This window comes from Gopherus evgoodei, chromosome 7 (assembly GCF_007399415.2).
Source record: "Gopherus evgoodei ecotype Sinaloan lineage chromosome 7, rGopEvg1_v1.p, whole genome shotgun sequence".
NCBI lineage: Eukaryota > Metazoa > Chordata > Testudines > Testudinidae > Gopherus > Gopherus evgoodei.
The window spans coordinates 97,253,306-97,274,867 of NC_044328.1; the positions used below are offsets into that span (position 1 = coordinate 97,253,306).

The following is a 21,562-nucleotide window of genomic DNA, read 5'->3' on the forward strand; positions in this document are numbered from 1 at the left end:
GCCAGCCTGGTGCTGGTCACACGACTGCATCTCACCCTGGGGCTGGGCCCTGTTGGAGGGTATTTGTGTTGAGAAGGAAGCAAAGGGTGATTGGGCCCCACCCTCTGAGGTGCAACTCAACATCAAGCACAGTCCTGGGGCAAAGAGCCAGTTTAATATCCTAGCAGGGGAAAGTTGCCAAAGGGGGCCATCTATGATCTGTGTGTTGGTACACAAGAGAGTGCTCTCTGTACCTTCTCCAGCGCTGCCAGAGTGCCAGCTTCTTCCCCTGGGAGTGGCTGGGTTGGGGGAAATGGCTGCAGCAGCCCAGTCTGCTCCCTGCAGCAGCAGGATCCTAGCCTCTGCTGCCTGTGAGGGTAGGTCCTACACAAACAAAGCCTCTTGCTGTTTGTCTGTCTTAGGGAAGGTATGTGCTCCCCACCCATCCAAAGGGCTGGGAGGGAAACGGGGCTGGCTTGAGTAGGGCTGTAGCCTATAGTCCAGCCCAGAGAGTCTTGCCCTTCCACCACAACAAACTCTTCCCCCCCTCACATACACACATCTGTGGGCTGGCTTCCAACCCCTGCATCTCCCTCAACATTTCCCTCCACATACATGTAGGTCAAGGTGCCCCTCAGCTGAAGTAGCTGGTGATGAGCTCTTGCCGCAGGCACTGGGCCTCCTGGGAGAGGGGCTCAGGGTGGGGAGAAGCTTGGGCAGGTGGCCTGGCACCCAGCTCCACCCCCTCGGGCATGGCAATGCCCTGTCCCACAGCCATGTTGTGCAGGACACAGCATGCCACAAAGATGTGGCAGACCTTGAGGGGGCTGTACTGCAGCACCCCCCCTGCCCGGTCCAGACACCGGAACCGGCCCTTTAGTGCCCCCACTGTACGTCCCACCACAGCCTGCGTGGCCATGTGCGCTGCATTATATCGCTGCTCAGCTGCTGTCTCTGCTGCCTCCACGGGTGTCAGCAGCCAGGGCTTCAGAGGGTAGGTGCCATCCGCTGTGGAGAACCAGACACACAGGTTATGCTATGCAGGTTGACTCACTGCCTGTCCCTGTCCTTCCACTCATCCCCATGGCAGGCTCCAGCCTTTAAGACTGGCCCTCTCCCCTCTATAGGATGCCATCTCCAATCAGGCTCTGGGCAGGGGCATGGACAGGCTCAGGGGAGTGGGTAATGGAATAATGGGGGTCCTTCCCTCTCTTGGGCACCTTGGAAGTTACAAGTGTCCGTGATGCTCCAAGAGGGAGGAAGGGCCTATCAAGACACAGTATACTCCTCTCCCCTATGGGAGGGGCAGGGCAGGCTGAGGCAGGTAGCAGAATCTGCCAGATGAGTGGGCACTCCCTCAGGGCCCCCTGCACATAGCAGAGAATTCAGGCTAGGGTGGAGGATGCAGGTGACCAGCAGCTGTCATGGAGCCTTCACCACACAACCTGTGTTCAAATAACCCTGAGCAATCTCATCACTGGAGCTTGGCTTGTGGTTCACAGAGCCTTGATTTCTTCCCTGGCTGCTAGGTTCAGGCAGGGCTGCTGTGATGGGCTAGGGGTGGGATCTAGGTTACTCTCCTGAGATAAGAGTCCTATTTCTGTGGTGAACAGTGGAGACACCAGGGACTGGGGACAGCCAAGGGTTGTTGCAGGTGCATGAGATTGGCAGGTGGGGCAGCTGAGGGAGGGGCCCCCTAGGCCATGGCTCACCCAGCAGCCATCCATCCATGTTCTGGTGCCCCTCAAAGATGCCCCTGAGGCTGGAACAGCTGAGGATGTGGGCATCTGGCACAGAGCCAGGGAACTCGGCCACCACATGGGTTATCATGCCATGGGCATCACACACCAGCTGCATGTTCATGGAGTGGAAGCGCAGTGGGTTGCGGTAGAGGTTCTCGTGATCCGAGGGCGGCTTGAGGGCCACGTGGGTGCAGCCCAGCGTGCCCAGTACGTTGGGGAAGCCAGCAATGCGCAGGAACTCCTCTTTGGTGCGGGCCTGCTGCTGAGGCTGGAAGGGGAAGTGGATGTAGGCGTTGGCACGGCGGGTCAGGGCAGTCGTGACTTGGGAGACGCAGCGGGACATGCTGGCCTGGCTGATGCCAGCCGCGTCACCTGCCGGCGTCTGAAAGGTGCCCGAGGTGTAGAAGTTAAGGGCAGCCGTCACCTTGACATAAACAGGAAGAGCATGGCTGCGGCCAGTCGAGGGCTGCAAGTCACACTCTAGTGCGTGGCACAGGTCTCGGATCATCTCAGGGTTGAGCTGGTAGCGCCGCATCACCTGCTCCTCTGGCATGTTCAGGAACTGGATCCGGGGCTTGAACACCCGCTCCTGGGGCACCCGCCGCCGCCGGCGGGCATGGGCACGCTGGGCCAGCAGGTACAGCGCCATGGGGGAGCTGCAGCCACTCGGGGAGAACAGCTGGACCTGCAGAGCGCAGGCCTGGGGGACGCTCTACAGGGGCTGCGGGAAGGAAGGGGGCTGGGAAGGGGTTTTAGGATTGGGGGGCGGGAAGCAGGGTCCCTACTTGCCCCGGCCGGGGGTGGGGGAGGAGGCGGAGGGGGATCTCTACTCGTTCCGGCCCCGGGGGTATCTAGATATTTGCGCCCCCCGCTGCTGGGGGAGGCTCCGAGCCGGAGGGACCCGCTGCCAGCGGCTCAGCGCCTCCCGTTTGCCGCGGCCCCTGCGCAGAACGCGCCCCCTCTTCCACCAATCAGCGCGCCCCACTCGTGATTAGTAATAAGGTGTCGTCCCTACGCTACCAATACGGCACGTTCTAATTAGCCCCACCTACGTTGGGGGAATGGGAACGGACGGACCACGTCCGGCGGAAGTTATAGTGGCGTCACGCCACTTCCGGCAGGAATGATCGCTCGATGGGGTACTTCCGGTGGAAGTGCTTCCTGGTAGGGCAGATCAGGGAGGAAACGCTTCCGGTGGCGCGTAGTTCGGTCCCGAGATGGAGCCGGATGTGGAGTCGCTGCCCCGCGGAGGCTTCCATTGCCGCCTCTGTCACGTGACTGCGGCCAACAGTGAGGGGGGTCGGGGTCACCGGGGTCGCGAGTCATCTGGGGGTCTGGGCAGGGGGTGAAGTTGGGGGGGCGGGGTCAGATCACACTCGGTGGGGCTGCAGTATTGGGGTTATGGCGCCACTTAGGTCAGAGGTTATAGGAGGCCTGATCCTGGGGTCAGAGGTCACAACGGGTCAGAGGACGTGGCACCTTTGGACCATAACCTGGATGGGTTGCTGTCTAGTCCCGGGTTTACAATGGCTCCATGGAGCCCAGCCCATGCTCGGAAGGGGCCCTGGCCTGCTCCACTTGCACTGGCCCCGAGACCCCACTGACTCCTCCCGCCCACCACTTGCTCCTCTTGGCCTGCCCACCTGCTGTCTCCTCGTCCCCACCCCCCTGCTCCTCTCTGCCCCCTGCCTGGATCCCAGTGCACCTCTGGCTCTGGGCAGTCTCTGCTTCCCACCACCTGTGGGACCCCACCTGTCTCCCTGGAGCTGAGCTGCCTGGGACTGGTGCAGAAGTTTGGCCAGTCTCAGCTCAGGGGGAGATAGTGGGGGGAGCTTGGCTGGACCCCTCCAGGGGAAGTGTGTCTTGAGGGAGCCCGGCCGGGGCAGGCCTTGGCCTGGCTGATCACAACACTCCCGAGGGACTTGAGCAATTTCCAGCTCAGCCTAGCAGACGCAGTTTCCTCCCAGCAGGGCCAGTGACTGCGACTGGGAGGCAGGGCACGGGGGAGTGGGTTTCTTGCGAGGGGGGGTGTTGCTGGGCTGTGAGGGGCCAGGGAAGATGTGTGTGTTGGGGCACTAGGGAGTGGGGGTTCTGTGGGGGGTGCTGGGCAGTTGTGCTGGGGCTGTGGGTGAAGGGGTGCTGGGCAAGGATGGTGTTGTATGGCATGGGCCCATACCCCACCCCCGATGGGAAGGGGTATGCTGGCAGCACAAGGCCGGGCGGGCTACTGTGTGTCTGGCAACTGCTGGTTTGTAAATAGTGCCCTCACACTGGGCTGAGCGGAGCAGGGCTGTCCCTGCCATGCCCTGCCCCATTGCCCCTGGCTGGCCCCTCCCTCTGAGGACTTACCTCCATGCGCCATTGCCTCCATGGGGGCTCACAAATAAGTTTGACGCCGGGCCTACAAAAGGTTAATCCGGACTTGTGAGTGCTGTCAGGTCACCATGCAGGTGAGAGGTCACAATCGGGGTCAGTGTTGGGGAGTTATGGTGTGTTGGGGAGGGCAGGGGTTAATGTTGGGGCAAACAAAGCAGCAGTGTGGGTGTAGATGTCTTGGTCTCCGGCCAGGTCAGGGGTCACAGACTGGGAGTGCTTGTGGGGGGTGTTAGATCAGAGGTCACTATGGGGGGGTTAGTGTCAAGTTAAAGATTGACCTCTGGTTCAGGGATGTCAATATTTGAGAGAGTTGCGGTCTGGGGACAGTGTGACCTTCAATCCCACCTTGCCTCTGCCCCTGCATTTCCCCATCCCTCCTGAGCTGCATGTGCCTCCCCTGCAGAGCCCAGCCTACAAGATCATCTGCAGGGAAAGAAGCACCAGCGGCTGGAGAGCTTACGTGCCAAACGTCAAGACCAGGAGCTGCGCAGTGTCTTTGTCAGTGGCTTCCACAAGGGTACATCAGCCCCTGAGCTGAGTGAGTACTTCCAGGCCTTTGGGGGCGTGGCCAGTGTGGTGATGGATAAAGGCAAGGTGAGTCCCATGGTCAGGCTAGGGGATCCCTGGGGTGGATGAGACCCCTCCCTGGTACTAACAGCCTGTGCTTTTTGCCCACAGGGGGTCTATGCTATAGTGGAGCTGCAGGACCAGGAGGTGATGGAGAAGGTGCTGGCCCAGCCGGAGCATTGTCTGGGGGGGCAGCGGCTGCGGGTGAAGCCCCGGAAGAAGAAGGAATTCAAGTACATGCCTCCCAAGAAGCAGGGATCCACACATCATGTACAACTGAGTCCTGAAAAGCTGGTCCAGGCACTGTGCCAGGCTGATGATGTGAGTGTGGATAGGGACCTGGGGCCTCTCCTGGCTGCTGACAAGGGTGGCTGCTGAGCTGCATGGGGCAGGGACAGTCCCCTAGGCTGTGCGTATGGGGGGAGATTCTGAGCTGTCAGGAGCTGGGATGATCCCTGGAGCGGAGGTTTGGGCTGTGTGCTCACAGAGCTTAGGGGTGGGGAGGAAGGAGGGCAGGGGGGTTCTGAGATGGGTGGGTTGGGGTTTTGGGCTGTGCAGTCCTGTGCACGTGTTGGGGGAGCGGGGGCTGTTGGATGATGATGCTCCCTCACTCCCCACACACCCAGGTGGATGCCCAGATGTCACAGCTGGTGCAGCTGTTTGAGCTCTCCGAGAGCGAGAGGCGGCTGCGACACCTACTGGTCACCCTCTTCCAGGAGGTTTTCTCAGAGTTCTTCCCTGGTAAGTTTCAGTTCCATGTATGTGCAAATGTGTGTGTATGTCCCTGCCCCATGTGCCACTGCCATGACCTTTGCCTCCTGTGTGCACACAGAGTGCGCCATCCTCCCCTTTGGCTCATCGGTGAATGGATTTGACATCCATGGCTGCGACCTGGATTTGTTCCTGGACCTGGAGAAAACAAAAACCTTCCAGGCAAATGCAAAGGAACCCCAGGGGGCACAGGTGAGAATGGATGGTACAGGAACCCCTAGGGGGCTGGAGGGTTGCAGGGTAGGCACTGGTTCCAGGGACATTTTCAGGTTGGGGGCATGATGAGTGCTGGGCACTAAGTCCAACCCCTTGCAGGCCAAGGAAGGGGCAGGGCCAGACTCTGACTCAGAGGACTCCATCCTGAGTGACATTGATCTGACAACAGCGACGGTGCCCGAGGTGCTGGAGCTGGTGGCAGCTGTGCTACGGAAGTGCGTACCGGGTGTGCACAGTGTCCAGGTGGTGCACAGTGCCCGCCGCCCTGTTGTCAAGTTCTGCCACAAGGACTCGGGGCTGCTGGGAGACATCTCCATCAACAACAGGTGCAGAGCCTGGGAGGCAGGGCCCAGAGGCCAGGGTGTGCATATGGGGGATGGCGGGAGGGCAAGTTTAGCCTGGCGTGGGAGCCAGCTGCATCTGGGAGAGGAGGGGGACCTCTCCCATCTAGAGCATCCCTCCAGGGCAGGGTGTGCAGAGAACAGTTGACCCCCCTCTGGGGAGACACGGAGCATCCTGGCTCCATGGCCGAGACGTGTTCACCAGCTCCAAATGCACATGGGGCTGCCCTTGGCCGGGTGGGGGATGGAGTTGGCAGTGGCAAGGGTTGGGGGTGCCTCAGGGGTGTGCGGGGGGGAGGTTGGTGCTCTCTCCCCTCAACATGTCCCATCTCTCTGGCAGACTGGCTCTCTGCAATACGCGCTTCCTACAGCTCTGTACAGAGGCTGATGAGCGGGTGCGGCCCCTGGTCTACACGCTGCGCTACTGGGCCAAGCAGCAGGCCCTGGCAGGTGAGGACTCGTGCTTCCCCTCGCTAGTGGGGTGCGTGGTTAGAGCTCCCATCTGGAGGAATAATGCTGGGCGATGCACGGGTCTAGGACTTGGGGGTATGGACACCCCTGTCGCCTTGTCTAATGGCCCCCATCTCCCCTCAGGAAACCGCTTTGGGGGCGGCCCCCTCCTCAACAACTATGCACTGACCCTGCTGGTGCTGTTCTTCCTGCAGACGCGCAGCCCCCCGGCCTTGCCCACACTGGCCCAGCTCAGGGAGCTGACAGGTAGGAGTTACCCACAGTGCATTCAGTTGGCATTGCTGCATTAGCTCCTTGTGCCCCCTGAGGCAGTGTTTATCTCATCTCCTACCTCTGTCTCCTCCCCAGAGGATAAGGATCAGGCCATTGTGGACGGCTGGGATTGCAGCTTCCCCCAGGACATGTTGCGGCTGGAGCCCAGCGCCAACACGGAGAGTCTGTGTGAGTGCCAGGGGGGTGGGGGTGAGTAATGGCCTGCAAGACGTCCCCCCAACCCACGTACACAGCCTACACACGGGCCTGCCGCTTGAGACCAGGTGGGCTCACTCTGCCTGCCTGGGGTGGGGCCAGGGGAGGGTTGTCTCAAACCCCAGGCAGCTGGGCACAAGCATGTGAATGATTGTCCCAGCTCTCAGGGGTGGTTTCCCTTCCCATCGTGCTCTGGGGTTGGAAGAGATGAACTCTCCCCTGATCTGCTGCCCCAGGGTCCATCCAGCCTGGTTTCCTGTTGGCGGTCCTGTGCAGGCAGGTTCCCTGGTGCCATTGTGAGGGAGGGGAGAGAGAAGAGAATTTCTCTTTCCCCAGCTCCCCATATGTCCTGCAGGCTGAGGGCTCTTCCCCAGCCCCATTGTATTCTCATGGCTGTGTGGGGCTCCTATCTCCCCACCCTCACCCTGCCTCTTGCCTACCTGAGTGTCCTGCGGCCACCCTGTGTTACCTGTGCAAAATTATCTGTTCTCTAGGGCACCTACCTTTACTCTTCTGTGGGTTCAAGGTGTACCCTGTTCATTTAAGCACACCCACCCTTTCCCAGTTCCTAGGGCTCTGGGTATAAGGCATCCAACTTTTCCCTAAATTTGTTGCTCACACACTCTAGACATCCCACCTCTACCTAGTTCCTAGGGCTCAAGGTTTCCACCTCTACCTAGTTCTTAGGGCTCAAGGCGTAACCTGGTTGATTTAGGCACGCTCTCCCTTTCCCAGTTCCTAAGGCTCCAGGCGAAAGGCACCTAACTTTACCCCTCCATGGGCTCTGGGCTCCACCCCTCCATGGACTCAGAGCTTAATCTTCTGTGGGTTTACATGGTCTTTGATCAGTGAAAGAGCATTACACAGTAATATCCTACTTAACCTCTATTTATTAACAATCACCAAAACAGAATGCACACGCTAAGCATATGATGCTCTCAACTCCCAATAAGGCAGATGAACTTTTCTTGAAGGCCAATCAGGATCAGGTCATCTGGGGGACTCCAGCTTTTGCACGATGTGGCTGGTAGGGAGTTGAGGTCTGGCAGCTCTGATCTTGAGGCTGTGTCCTGGAGTTAGTTCCAAAGAACTACCTTTTGGACCTTAGTTTATATAGTGAAACTTAAGTCTTGCTTGGCCGTACCTTAGCCAATCATAACCAAAATATTACTAAACAGTTTTCTAACCAATCCTAACATTGTAAGACAATTATACCCCACCACCAGAGCTGATCTACACTTAGCAAAATTAATTATGCAACAGATAGCAACAATCAAACCAGAGACCGTACAGCAGTGGTCCCCAACCTTTTCATCTGGCGGGTGCCAGATGAAGGACCATAGCGCCTCTTGATGACGTTGCTTGTCAGCGGCAAGTGGTGTCATCGAGAGGTGTCACTGCCAAAACGCCCCAGAAATTTGGTGGCATTTCGGCGGATGCTCCACCGCTGGCCAGGACGCAGGCGTTGGGGACCCCTGCTGCACAGATAAACAATAGAGAAGGAGGGAACATAAAGGCAAAACAATAGATGTGTAGATTTTACAGTCACAACTGTAGAAAGTGATTTCTCGCCAGAGAGAATGCCATCAAACAAAGTTTTCTTTAACCATCTTAAGCTTTGTTTCTTTATCTGGTGGTGGGTATTATTAAGAAAGGATCATGTTCTTAGCAGCCTGATAGGACATTGTTTTAATGCAGCGGTTCTCAAACTTCATTGCACCGTGACCCTCTTCTGACAACAAAAATTACTACATGACCCCAGGAGGTGGGACTGGAGACCGAGCCCGCCCGAGTCCTGCCTCCCTGGGGGTGTGTGGAAACGAGCCCAAGGCTCAAGGGCTTCTGACCTGGGCTGGGGGCATGTAACAGCCCCGTGCAGTGGGGCTGGCGTCCACGGCCAACACCAGCCTTGGCGACCCCATTAAAATGGGGTCCCGACCCACAGTTTGAGAACACCTGTTCTGAGGTACTTTAGATGGAATGTGAGGATGTGACTCTCTGCTTTTTGCCATACAGCTGCATTTTAAAAAAAAGGCCTCGGACCCTACAATATGGCTACAGGAAAAGGCCTTATCCTTACTCCTGGGTTCACCCTTCTCCCCCCAGCACCCTCCTCTCATCTGTCTGCATCTCTCTGCAGGTTCCCTCCTGGCTGAATTCTTCCGGGTCTTTGGGGACCATGACTTTGCCGGCTGCGTGATCTCGCTGCAGGAGGGTCGGGCGCTGCCCCTGCCCAGCTTCCTGCTCTCAGAGGTGGGTGCCAAATTCAAGTTGGGTCCCTTCAACGTGCAGGACCCCTTCGAGCTGAGCCACAACGTGGCAGCCAACGTCAATGAGAAGATAGTGCAGCGGTTCCAGCACTGCTGCCGGGACGGGGCCAAGTACTGCCGCAGCCTGCAGTACCAGCGCAAATCCAGCAAGGGCAAGGCCTGGGGGCTGGTGCGGCTCTTCCAGCCAGGAGTGCCGGAGGCTGAGGAGGTAGGCCCCGATGGGCTCCTCATCACCATCCCCTTCATGCTGATGGCGCTCTCCCCTGGGAGCCGGCAGCAGCTGTGCCAGGCCAGGGACTTCCGGAGCTGCTGGTTTGACAAGGTGTGTGCCGCCATCACCTTCGTGCTGAAGGATGTGCTGAAGTGCAGCTGCATGGGGCCTGCAGGGGAGCCCCTGGGTCAGGAGCCCACAGAGCAGAGTGGAGGAGAGCAGCCCCGGTCTGATGAGAGAGGAAGCTTGGCTGTCTCCCCAGCCAAGAAGAGGCCTAGAGTAGAGGGCCCAGTGCCAGAGGAGGAGGAGAGTGTGAGCTGGAACTGTGCTGTGTGGCACCGTGTCTGGATGGGCCGGCGCCGCGTCCGGCGCCAGCTCCGGCACCTGGGCAGCCCCCAGCCAGACACGGAGCAGGAGGCTGGCTCCCTGGAGGTGGAGGAGAAGGTGTCGGAAGCCATAATCCAGCAGGAGGGAGAGTCCCTGGGGGCAGAGCCGCTGCTGAGGTTCACAGCCTGTGCCCGGGTGGGCGGAGGCCAGGAGGACACACGGACCCTCCTGTATTTCACCCCAGCCCCCCAGCAGGGCCCCTTGTTCCAGGACTTCTATCACTTTCTGCAGGGCTTTCTGCCCAGGATGGTGGAGCGGTATGTGGGCAGAGCAGTTTGGGGCAGGCAGTGACCACTAGTGACATCCATGCCAGCACCCTGAGACAGAGGGATGCTATTTTAAATGGACTTTGCCGTGTCTGCACCATGCGACTGGGAAGGGAATAAAGGGCCTAGCCAAGTGCCCCTCTGAGCTGTGCCTGTCCCGCTGCTTGGGGCGTGGGGGGAAGTGGCTGGGGGCCTCGCTCGGGTGGGGAGCGGGTCCCCAGCTGGATGCAGGTCCGTCTCCTATCTCCCTGCCCAGCCTCTTGCGAATTTGCTGCTGTTCGTCCCCTCTGGTGCCCTGTAGCACTGGAATTTGAAGGCCTGGCAGTATTCTGCATGCACGTTATCAAGGGTGGGGCAGATTCTTCATTGGGGCGGGGGCAGACTATCAGCAATGGCCAATGGGGCACGAGTGGTGAGTATAAATGCAATTGATGCCCCAGGAAAGGGGGGAGTGAGCAGTTGTGGAAGGAAGTGTAAGAGTCTTGGGGTGGACAGACCTTGACTCTGGCCAGTACAGCTCCGCTGTCCTCTCCATGCAGCAACAGCAGCATTATGTGCTCCATTGGGGGCTATCGGGGAGGGATCTATGGGAAGGAGGTCCAAGGGGGCAGTAAGTGGGGTGGGGGGTGTACTGGGAAGGGATGGGAGGGCCCCAGAAGAGGCAGCTCAGATCAGGACCAGCCCCAGGCTGGGCCATGGCCCCACCCAGAGCTTTAGGTACTGCCTTTCCCAGGTGGAATAGGTCGGGGTGGGGAGTGGGAAGAAGAAAAGGTATTTAGGGCCCTAGAGCCTGCAACACTCCCTCCCTCAGGGGCAGGCAGGTGAGGCAGCGTAGGTAGAAGGGGCCAGGCTAGGACTGGGGTTCTAGAGGCGATATAGCCCCTTTTCCCCATAGTGCCTTACCTGTGGGCACCAGACCTGAGGGCATTTCACAGAGATGAACAGGTTAAGCCAGGGGTGGGGGTGCAGCAGCAGCGGGATCTCTGGTACTTTCCAGTAGAGCCCTGCAGTGCAGTATGCTACTAAACTCCCTTCACTGGACCTACTGCGTTCTGAGAGGCGGGTGGGTCCAAGACCCTTCCCCCAGCCTAAGGGGAGGGGCAATAACCAAATGATACTGGGGGACAGCTAATAAACCAGGGTCAGGATTGAAGATATAGGGCCCTAAGCAGGGAAATGGAGGGGGACAATGAGCAGAGTACCCCAGACAGCGCCTACTGCTCCTCAAGGGGGTCTAGGGAGCCAGTGGATGCAGCCCAGAGGAATTCTGCCCGGATGCGTGGTGGAAGGGAGGAGCAGAAATAGGCCCCACAGTCGCAGAGCATGTCCCTGTCCAACATCCTCTTCCTGGTGTTATAGCTGGCCATTTTCCCAGCACCAGGAGAAGGTTGACAAGGAAGGCTGCTGACTTTGTGAGGCCATGGATAGGAGGTGCAGGGAAAAGTGCAGCCAGAACCTTAGGAAAGGTTAAGCCAGGGGTGGGGGTACAGCAGCAGTGAGGCGTCTGGTAGTTTCAAGTAGAGCCCTGCAGTGCAGTATGCGATTTAACGCTGGTCTGTGCAGATTGTTTCACTGTAGCTACATAAGCAGTTGAGCCAGTTTGGACTGAGTTGCAGACTCCAGATTGATTTACAGGGGAGGCGGAACTGCTTTTCCAGCTGCACCAATCTACTTCTGGTTCAGGCTTAACGTGGCGTGAGAAAATTTTGATGTATTTATCCAAAATAGATTTGTTTCTCCCATAGCCCACTGCGCGGTGTGCATGATGGGAGAAGAATGGTGGAGGTTGATCTGGCTGGCAGATCTACTCAGTGATGAGCTGCCAAAATCTTAACAAGCAGTTCCTTCCTCACCCCACAAGGGGGTTGTGGCCCACCCCCCTTTCCTGTCCCCTGACTGCTCCCCGCCACCCTATCCAACCCCTCCTCTCATTCCTTATGCCCCCCCAAGACCTCTGCCCCATCTAACCACCCCTTCTCTCTGTCCCCTGACCTTCTCTGGAATCCCTGCCCCTGGTTGCCTCCCACTGCCCCATCTAACCCCATCTTCTTCCTGACTGCTCCCCTGGGACCCCTGCCCCCATTCAACCACCCTGTTCCCCACCCTCTGACCGCCCTGACCCCTATCTACACACCGCTGACCACCACCCTGAATTCCCCTGCCCTATCCAACTCCCCCTCCCCCTACTCCCTGCCCCCTTACCACATTGCCTGGAGGTGGCTGGCAGCGCTACAGCTGTGCTGCTCAGCTGGAGCCAGGCCATGCCATCGCAGCACCTGGAGCACCGGGTCAGGCTGAACTCACAGCCCCCCTGCTTCCTGCTAATCAGTTGTTCGCGTGGGAAGCCTGGGAGGGCTGAGAAGCAAGCAGCAGCTTCGCGCTCAGGCCCAGGGAGGCGGAGGGACATGAGCTGCGATGGGGAGCGGTTCCCCTGTGCAGCGCATCCCCCACCCCGGGTTACCTGCTGCGGTGCCAGCGGCCCCTTCACCCCAGCTCACCTCCGCTCCGCCTCCACCTCCCTGGGCCTGAGTGTGAAGCCACTACACCACTTCTCCACCCTTCCAGGCTTCCTCCACGAACAGCTGATTCGCAGGGGGAGAAGCGAGGCAGAGCGTTCAGGGGAGGAGGCGGAACAGAATTGAGCTGGGGGCGGGGGGGGGAGCTGGAGCACCTAAGGCGCCAGTTTTGAATAATGTGCTCAGGGGGAGCAGCCACTCCCCCTGCTCCCCCCCCCAGCTACGCTGCTGGGTCACTTCAGCTTACCGGTTGTTAAATTTAGAAGCCCTTTTAGAACTGGTTGTCCGGTGCTGGACAACCAGATCTAAAAGGGCTTCTAAATTTAACAACTGGTTCCCGTGAACCGGTGCGAACTGGCTGCAGCTCACCACTGGATCTACTCCAACCAAACACAGGGACGGGGAGGGAATGGGTGGCTGTGCCTTGGGAGATTGAACAGACAAAGGGTGGGACATAGGCACCTTAGACTAAAACAGTCTTTTGTCGTCATTCATTTAAGGGGGGAGTGGGGGAGAGGCTCCAGGCACCATGTACCCATTCACTGATTGGATCCTGGTCCTTGTGCACCATAGGTCCTAATTTGCATTTTATTGTGTTTTGTATTGTAACCATTCCCTTGTTGCTAGTGGAATCTATTTTCTTAAATAAAACTTTTATTTCATTACAAGTGCTGCATGTTATACAATTGCAGGGATTTAAGATAAAGCTAATACATTGGGGTAGGGACACTGCTTCTTGGGGGCGTGGGGGACACCTGAGGATCTGGGATTTGTTTGAGGCTGGATATCACAGGGGAACATGTTTTAAGTGGCTGACAGGCTGCTGGTGGACCTGAGAACCATCATTTCCCTCCCCCCTCCTGAGGGGGCTGCACTATACTGTCACTAAAGGAGAGGTCAGTGAAGACTTGTGGCTTCTCTTTCTGGCCTCCCAAAAGACAAGCAAAGCGAGTGCAGAGTTGCCAGTATTCAGCCCCTCTGATACCACCCCAAGTTTGTTTAGGTGTGGAAATAGATCAGTGGTTCTCAAACTTTTGAACTGGTGACCCCTTTCAAATAGCAAGCCTCTGAGTGCGACCCCCGGGATGGGATCCGCTTACCCTGCACTAACCCAGACAGGGTTAAGCCCCAGGTATTGACAGCAGAAATCCCGCCTTCCTGGCAAGACTGGGCATGCTCCAAGTGCTTTAGTAGTATAAAGGGAGAGAGACCAGCTCATTCTGGGCTGGATGCTGCAGGAGAAGGACCTTTCTGGGAAGTACGTGCAGAGGGCCAGTGACAGCCTCTTGACTACACTGGGCCCTGAAGCTGTTCACAGCCTGCCTGCACCCTGGTGACTGGAGGAGACCCTGGAGACAACTGGACCTGCCCAGCACAGACTCCGGTAGGAAGTGACCCAGGGAGGGTGGCAGGTACCATTCTGCCACCCAGGGAAACGGCTTGTTTCAGTAGGACCCCCTGCTGAGTCAGCGCTCCCCATGCGCAAACAAGCCCTAACACCGGCCTGCCTGGCGCAAAGAACAGGGACCAGCCGGGGCAGCAGCCTGACGCCTCCGCGCTGCTCTCCGAAGCGTGTGATTGGAACTCCAACCCTGAGCCCCGCCCTCTGCTGGCCATGCACCCGACGCGCCCCGCCCACCCCATGACATATCCCCACGTGGGTTTGGATCGATGTGCACGGCGGCCAATAGGTGCTGGCGATTCCAGTGTCCCACACGCTGAGAGGCGGGGCTAGCTGCGCCGTGAGATAGGGGATTGGGGCCGCTCAGGCTGCAGCCGGGGGAACCCCACTCCCCCCCCCGAGTCCTAAGGGGCCCCGGGCTCCCCCCGTCTCGCCGCCGCCATGTCCGAGCGCGAGGAGCGGCGCTTCGTGGAGCTGCCGCGCGAGTCCGTGCGGCTGATGGCGGAGAGCGCGGGGCTGGAGCTGACGGACGAGGTGGCCGCGCTGCTGGCCGAGGACGTGTGTTACCGCCTGCGGGAGGCCGCCCAGGTGCGGGAGCCGGGCCCGGCCCTGGGGCGGAGATTGCGCATGGGGGGCTGTGACCCCCAGGACTGGCCTAAGCCCCCCGTGGGCAGCTGTCCCTGGGGCTGCCCCCCCCCCATCGCACCGCCGCCCTCGGGGCTGGTCCCTCCGATTCCTCACTTTCCCTCTCCCCCCGCAGAACAGCGCCCAGTTCATGAAACACACCAAACGCCGGAAACTGACGGTGGAGGATTTCAACCGGGCCCTTCGCTGGAGCAACGTGGAGGTGAGCGGGCAGCGGGAGACTCCCCTGTTGCTGCTGCTGCTCTCCTGCCCACAGACCAGTGCTAGCTGGATGGAGTCCACGGAGCGCCCAGGCCAGTTCTCTCCACCAGGACACTGGTGGTGGTGGCAGGCCTAGCTGTCCCCAAGAGGGGCCTGGCAAGGGAGTGACCATCTGGTGTCCTTGCAGGTGGTGTGCGGCTATGGCTCCCAGGACCCCCTTCCCTTCCGTGCTATAAAGGAAGGGGAGCTCTACTTCCAGGAGGATCGTGAGATCAATCTGGTGGAGCTTGCCCTGGCCACCAACCTCCCCAAGGGCTGTGCGGAGACAGCAGTGAGAGGTGTGTGTCACCTGCTGTTGGGGGGGCTGGGTGTGTGTGCTTACTCCATTCTCCAGGGTTCTCCCTCCAGGCTCTCTAGGGCTTTGGGCAGTCTGCTTCTGAATGTCCCAAATTACAGGGCTCCCAGCTCCTCCCCTGGGGCGGATCTCCTGGCCACCTCCCTTCCCCCTGTGTGCAAGCAACGGGACACCCATCCAGCCCCTCTGCTTTGGGGACAATCTCTCCCCCCGCCCCCATAGTAGGGTGCAATGGAGGCCCCCAGTGGAGGATAGTTCCCTGTCAGGAGTGCTTACCAGTCTCCTTTAGTCACTGCTCAGCCAGGCAAGACACATGTTGCTTCTCCTGTAAATTAGTTCCTTCAGCACTCAGATCCAAGCTGCTGGGCTAGTGGCTCTTCACTGGACCTGCACCTAATGCATAGCTTGGACCTGAGCATGATATCCCAAGTGGGGTCTTCTCAGAGCTAGCGAGGTGGGGCTTGATGCCCCATGCCCTGTGACTAGGGTACCTAAAACTCTCACCCAGGCTGTCTCATGAGAAAGGGAGCATCCTGGCCCAGGGAAGGCTGGAGGGATCAGCCAGGTTGTTTAACAGCATCTGTGCTTGTATTGTAGTTCACGTCTCTTACCTGGATGGAAAAGGAAATCTGGAACCACAGGGAGCTGGTAAGAACTGCTCAGCAACCCATTCCCTTGCCCTTATCTCCTCTTTGTATTGAAGCTGCACATACAGGCCCAACCAGCAGGGGGCCCTCACTGTGCTGACTGCTGTACAGACGATTGCTGCCCTGCAGAGCTGACAGTGACCTCATCCTATTCCCTGTTAAGTTGCTCTCAAACTAAGCCCTGAAGCAGGAGGTTTCCTCTCCATTCCCAAATCTTTGCTCGCATTAACTATGCAACGGTCGCTTGTCCTAGTTATCCATATACACATCCAGTCCCTCTAAATCTCACTTAGTTCTTGACCTCTGCACCATCCTGCAGCAGGGAGTCCCCCAGGCCAATCACACAGTGTGTGGAAAAGTATGTCCTATTATCCGTTAGGAATTTTGCCACCGTTTGGTCGCTCTTGTCCTTGTGTTAGGAGATCGGGAGAACAGAAGTGTGGTGTTCCCCCTCTGGTATTATCCAGACTGGTGATCTGCTAGGCCTCTCCAATCCTTAACTCTGGGCCTTACCCTTCTCTGCTGTGAGAACCCCCACTCCTGGGCTGTTTACACACAGCCTCTGGCATGGAAGCTGCTCCCAGCTACCTGCAAACAAATGACACTAGCCAATATCTCTGGTCCTAGACACAGCCCTAGGAACCCCCGTGTTGCAGTGTCCAGTTATGCCTACTGGATGCTGCAAGCTTATATGAGTTGATCAATTTAACAAGGAAATGTATATGTACCAGGCGTGTTATCCCAAGGGGAGCCTCTGACACTTCAAACCAAAAACACCCGCTCCAAGTAGAATAAACAAACAAATTTTTGAACTGGATAGATTTTAAGTGATTATAAGTCAAAGCGTAACAAGTCAGATTTGGTCAAATGAAATAAAAGGAAAACCCATTCTAAGATGATCTTAATACTTGCAATGTCCTTACAAACTTAGATGCTTCTCACCACAGGTTGGCTGACTACTTTTCAGTCAGGCTCTCCCCTTTGATCAGCGTTTCAGTTGCTTGGTGGTGGTGTCTGTAGATATAGGTTTAAGAGAGAGAGCATAGCAAAATGTCTCCCTTTTATCATGTCCTTTCTTTCCTCTTGGCTTTGCTCTCTTCCCCTCTCCCCCCGCCTTCAGAGTCAGGTGAGCATTACCTCATCGCAGTCCTAAACTGACCCAAAGGAAGGGGGTGACTCCCTCAAGGGTCTAACAGATTTGTTCCTATGAGGCTGGGCTGGGTTTGTCCCATCCGTGCCCTGGATAAGGTGTGAACTGCCTCTCTGTTCTTGGAGAGTTTTTGCCTGGGCTTGCTTTAAGCCATGAGGGTACCTTTTCAGCCTCATAACTATATACATGAAATTATAACCTTACTGTTACAATTTCTGTAACATCACTATAACAACCATGCTCAGTGCATGATGAGCCTTCAAAAGATGCTCAACAAGACAAACTTTGCACTGGATAGCACACAGTCATTTTATAAAGATGAACATGGGGGTATAGGGTGTTACAGAGCATCACAAGAAGCTCCAGATCTCCCTTCTCTGTCCCGTCATTATCAACTTTTCTCCTTTCCCCTTTCTAAACAATCCCAGTCTTTTCAATCTCTTCATATGAGAGTTTTTCCCCAGTCATTCTCTGACACAGACACTCATTTCTGCCATCTCCTTTCTGAACAATACCCCATGGCAGGTCCCTACCCTGTACTGGGGCTCGGGCTGCTGCTGCTATCATAGGAATCATTGGTGCTTCAGAGCGGTCTCCACTGAATTCCTGTAATTCTTGCCTTCCTGGCTTCTCCTACAGTGCCCAGTGCTGTCTCCACACTCTCAGATGACCTGCTGAAGTACTACCAGCATGTGACCCGAGCTGTGCTTGGGGATGACCCGCAGCTAATGAAGGTGGGTGAGGGGCTGGGGATCGATGCCTTTATCTCAGACTGGTCTGGAATGTGGGGGCAAAATGAGGGCTTCAAGGACTGTAGAGCCCAGCCTCCACAGAAGCTACTTGTGCTCCAGGCTTGATGCAGCCTGGTAGAGGAAAGATCGCAGAAAGTTCTGGCACCAGTGGTCCACCACAGAACTGCCCACCAGCTCTGATTGGCTCAAGTGTCTCAGGAAGACATGCAACAAGGATGGCTGGCCCTGTGTGGGGAGCCTGACTGAGGGAGAATGACGACATGACAAACTGTGGTGCAACACCCGCACCCCAGGCTGGGGCTCTCCATTCCATTTCTAGGTGTGGCACCCCTCTTCCTCTGACCCTTATCTGACACTTCCCCCCCACAGGTTGCCCTCCAGGACCTGCAGACGAACTCGAAGATCGCAGCCCTGCTGCCCTACTTTGTCTACGTGGTCAGCGGGGTGAGTGGAGCAGGAGGTCCTGTGGCATGTGACCCACCTGAGAAACAGAGTGGGGTGGACAGGAGACCCTCCCAAGGGTGTGGCTCCCCTGGGGCGGCCCGTGCCCCCCTTCCGGCAGCTCTGAGCCTTTCGCTCGCTTTCTTCTCCTGTCCCAGGTGAAGTCCGTCAGCCATGACCTGGAGCAGCTGAACCGCCTGCTGCACATTGCCAAGAGCCTCATCCAGAATCCCTACCTGTGCTTGGGCTCCTATGTCAAGAGCCTGATAGCCAGCGTCATGTACTGCGTGCTGGAGCCACTCGCCGCATCCATCAACCCCCTCAATGACCATTGGACGCTCCGGGACTACGCTGCCATGCTCCTGAGCCACATCTTCTGGTGCGGCATGGTGGGGAGGGGCTGAAAGGGAGTCACTGCCACCCCCACCACCCAGTCACCAGCGTGTTTGGTGTCAGTGGGAGTCTCCTTCAGAGTCCAGTGCTGCCCCTGCTCTCCCAGGCAGGGCACAGTGCCCCAAGGGTGTCTAGAGTTCCCTTTTTCCATGCACACAGCTCTGAAGGAGCATGATGGGGTAGGGGAGGGTCCTGGGTGGGATGCACAAGTCCAATCTCAAGGGATTTTTCAGCCTCTGCTCGGTCTCCTCCCTCAGGACGCATGGCGACCTCGTCAGTGGCCTGTACCACCAGATCTTATTGTCCCTCCAGAAGGTGCTGGCTGATCCAGTCCGCCCGCTTTGCTCTCATTATGGGGCAGTGGTGGGGCTGCATGCCCTGGGGTGGAAGGTAAGGGACAGCTCTCAACCCAACACCATCTTTGGGCACGGGGAGGAGAGCAAACAGTGGTGGTACCCAGGCCAAACACCCTGTTTCCCTGGGAGGTGGGTCTGAGAATTGAAGCAGTGATGCCTCCCAGGAGGGTGGCTACGCTGGGTGCCTCTGTGTTGGGGGGCATGGGAGGAAGTGGTGATCTGATGCAGGGGCGGGTAACTGCTGCTCTGTGCCCCGCTCCCATCTCTGTGTGCACACACAAGGCAGAGGACCCTGGCTCAGCTCCCCAGGCTGGTACTTTAGCTTCTCATGCATTGGCTGTGCTGTTGGTTCTTGGACTCAGTCAGTAATTGGCCCTTTGTGGGCTGGATCTTTGCTCTCTCCTCTCCAGGCTGTGGAGCGAGTCCTGTACCCCCATCTCTCCACCTACTGGGCGAACCTGCAAGCCGTGCTGGATGACTACTCTGTCTCCAATGCTCAGGTGAAGGCTGATGGGCACAAAGTGTACGGTGCCATCCTGGTGAGTCTCACCCCTCCTACCCAGAGAGAGGGCTGGGCCTAGGCTCTGCCCACAGGGCCCACACACTCACTGCAGTTCCAGAAGCCCCTGCTCTCCTGGGAAGGGAAGGCACTGAGCTCCCATCTCCCAGTAGCATAGCATCTGGCCTTAGTCAGACTAGATACAGGGCCCCTGCCAGAAAAGGGATGGGGGTGACTTGACTTGGGTAGGGTGAAAGTGGTTCTCCAGTGCTCCTTATAGCGGGGATGGGGATGGGCAGAAAGGGCTGTGTGAGCAGCAGCCTCAGGCAGGGGCCCAGCTGAGCCAGGGATCCTCCAGTCTCCTGCTGTGTGCGGCTGGGTTTGCAGCTGGGATTAAAGAGCAGAGGGGCCAAGGCTTCTAACTAGAGCAGCTCTTCCTTTGCCAGGTGGCAGTGGAGCGCTTGCTGAAGATGAAGGCGCAGTCAGTATCCGCCCAGGGGGACAGACCATGTAAGGATGGGTGCCGTCGGGAGAGCTCTCCCTGGCTCAGCCCCCTGCAAGATCCCCAAGTGGAGTTCAGCTTTGGCATCGCCAGCCACCTGCTACAGCTGGGCAGTGGGGGCCCCCAGCTGGGCACTGGCATCTCTGCTGACCCTCCCACTGTCTCCCTGCATGAGACCTACCGGGAGCTTTACGACTTCTTTGGAGACAGCCTGGCCACCCGCTTTGGCACAGGCTCAGGGCTGCAAACAGCTGACCTGACACCTCCCGGCCCCAAGGTCTTGGACACCAAGAAAGAGCAGCCAGCCTTCGGCACAGGGGATGTGGTGCGCAAGATGCCCCAGCTGACAGCCAATTCCACAGTGAGTCCCCGGGAGGAGGAGAGCCCCCGAGCAGACTACCCACCAGGCAGGTCAGCCCTCCATCGCTCGGCCAGCGTGCCCCGCTCTCGTAGCACATCACGCCAGCAGGGCCACCGGCCCGGGGTCCGTGACGTTTTCCAGAAATGCCGCTTCTCCCCCCAGGGGCCACCCCGCTTCAGCTTTTTGATTGCTGGGCGGCAGGTGGGCCGGCGGTGCCAGGGCCGACTGTTCCAGACCTGCTTCCCCCAGCACCATGGCCCTAGCCACATTTCCCGCTATGCCCAGAAGCTGCCCATGATCGGCAGGACCAGCAAGCCTGTGAAGAAGTGGGCCCACTCAGAGTACTCCCTTTACCTGCCTCTCTGAGGAGTGACCTTTCCCCTTCAGGACTTCAGCTCATGTGCCCTTCATCCCTCCCTCGTACTACTGAGCATCCCTTGCTGGATGAAGTCAGGGGCCCCCACTCAAGCCAACCCCCTCAGGGGAAGATTTTATCTTCCAGGGTGGAGGGGGCCTACCCAGCAGCCTCTAGACTCTGCAGGGGCTGCTGAAGAGACATTCTGCCCTCCGCCGTGCCTCCTACATGCCCAGACTGTGGGTCAGGCTGAGCCTGCTGCCTCTGCACCAATGGACTGTGCACTCCTCCAAGGGCCATCCAGGTTTTCTGCGGTGTGATGGCTGAGCCTTTGCTGGGGAGATGTTTGGGGAACGTGTGTGGGAGAGGGGAGGTGATTGCAGGGCTTAGGTCTTCTCTGTGATCCAGGTACAGCACACAGCAGCAGATTCCATAGGCTAACTAAAGGATCTTAGCTCCCTGGCCCTAAGCCACGTCCTCCCCTGAGGGATGAGTGCTCCTGTCCTTGTGTACTCAGCACTCTCCTTGGAGTTGGATTTTCCTGACAGCACGCAGCATTTCTCCTACCCCCCAAGCCTTGGATTGACACCCGCTTGTTTTAATAAAGATGCTGCTGCTGTTGAGGACTGAGGATTTGCTTGCTGACCTCTCCCTTGTTGCATGGGGAGGGGTAGCTATAGCACCTCCTGTCTTGCCCCTGCTTGGGGCTGCCCCTTTAGTCGTCCCTTGGCTACCTGCAGTGAGCACTGGCCCACATCTGAGGGGCTGACAGTTAGGAAACTCTGGCTCTAAGAGCTGAGGGACCTGCTGCTGTCTTCCTAACCCACCATCATAAACTAGGGCCCTACCCATCTCCACACCTGCCATGTCTGCCCCCTCTCAAACACTGAATCAAAGCCTGGCAAAAGAAGCTGGGCCTGTC

The 21,562-nt window shown here is 57.9% G+C and overlaps 3 protein-coding genes across 5 annotated transcripts; 2 read left to right on the forward strand and 1 right to left on the reverse strand.

The window, feature by feature from the left end:
* Positions 1-132: 132 nt before the first annotated feature.
* On the reverse strand, positions 133-2,743 carry LOC115654645 (putative nuclease HARBI1). 2 transcript variants are annotated; one of them, XM_030569193.1, is made up of 3 exons: positions 2,146-2,743; positions 1,692-1,989; positions 133-987 (listed from the first exon to the last, which is right to left on the reverse strand). In XM_030569193.1, the coding sequence occupies exons 1-3, from the start codon at positions 2,368-2,370 to the stop codon at positions 614-616; spliced, it is 897 nt and encodes a 298-aa protein (XP_030425053.1). In that variant the 5' UTR covers positions 2,371-2,743; the 3' UTR covers positions 133-613. The 2 variants fall into 2 exon arrangements, with proteins under 2 accessions (XP_030425053.1, XP_030425052.1); XM_030569192.1 differs by having other exon boundaries at positions 1,692-2,740.
* Positions 2,744-2,821: 78 nt separating this feature from the next.
* TUT1 (terminal uridylyl transferase 1, U6 snRNA-specific) lies at positions 2,822-11,200 on the forward strand. Its single transcript, XM_030569190.1, has 10 exons — positions 2,822-3,011; positions 4,501-4,691; positions 4,776-4,985; positions 5,291-5,405; positions 5,497-5,627; positions 5,751-5,977; positions 6,333-6,442; positions 6,587-6,709; positions 6,812-6,904; positions 9,072-11,200. Exons 1-10 carry the CDS (start codon positions 2,939-2,941, stop codon positions 10,088-10,090), a joined length of 2,292 nt encoding a protein of 763 aa, XP_030425050.1. The 5' UTR covers positions 2,822-2,938; the 3' UTR covers positions 10,091-11,200.
* Positions 11,201-14,173: 2,973 nt separating this feature from the next.
* On the forward strand, positions 14,174-21,271 carry TAF6L (TATA-box binding protein associated factor 6 like). 2 transcript variants are annotated; one of them, XM_030569841.1, is made up of 10 exons: positions 14,174-14,571; positions 14,744-14,830; positions 15,017-15,167; positions 15,782-15,832; positions 17,621-17,715; positions 18,103-18,177; positions 18,333-18,553; positions 18,825-18,957; positions 19,334-19,462; positions 19,854-21,271. In XM_030569841.1, the coding sequence occupies exons 1-10, from the start codon at positions 14,425-14,427 to the stop codon at positions 20,649-20,651; spliced, it is 1,887 nt and encodes a 628-aa protein (XP_030425701.1). In that variant the 5' UTR covers positions 14,174-14,424; the 3' UTR covers positions 20,652-21,271. The 2 variants fall into 2 exon arrangements, with proteins under 2 accessions (XP_030425701.1, XP_030425702.1); XM_030569842.1 differs by having other exon boundaries at positions 14,188-14,571; positions 19,869-21,271.
* The last annotated feature ends 291 nt before the right edge of the window (positions 21,272-21,562 follow it).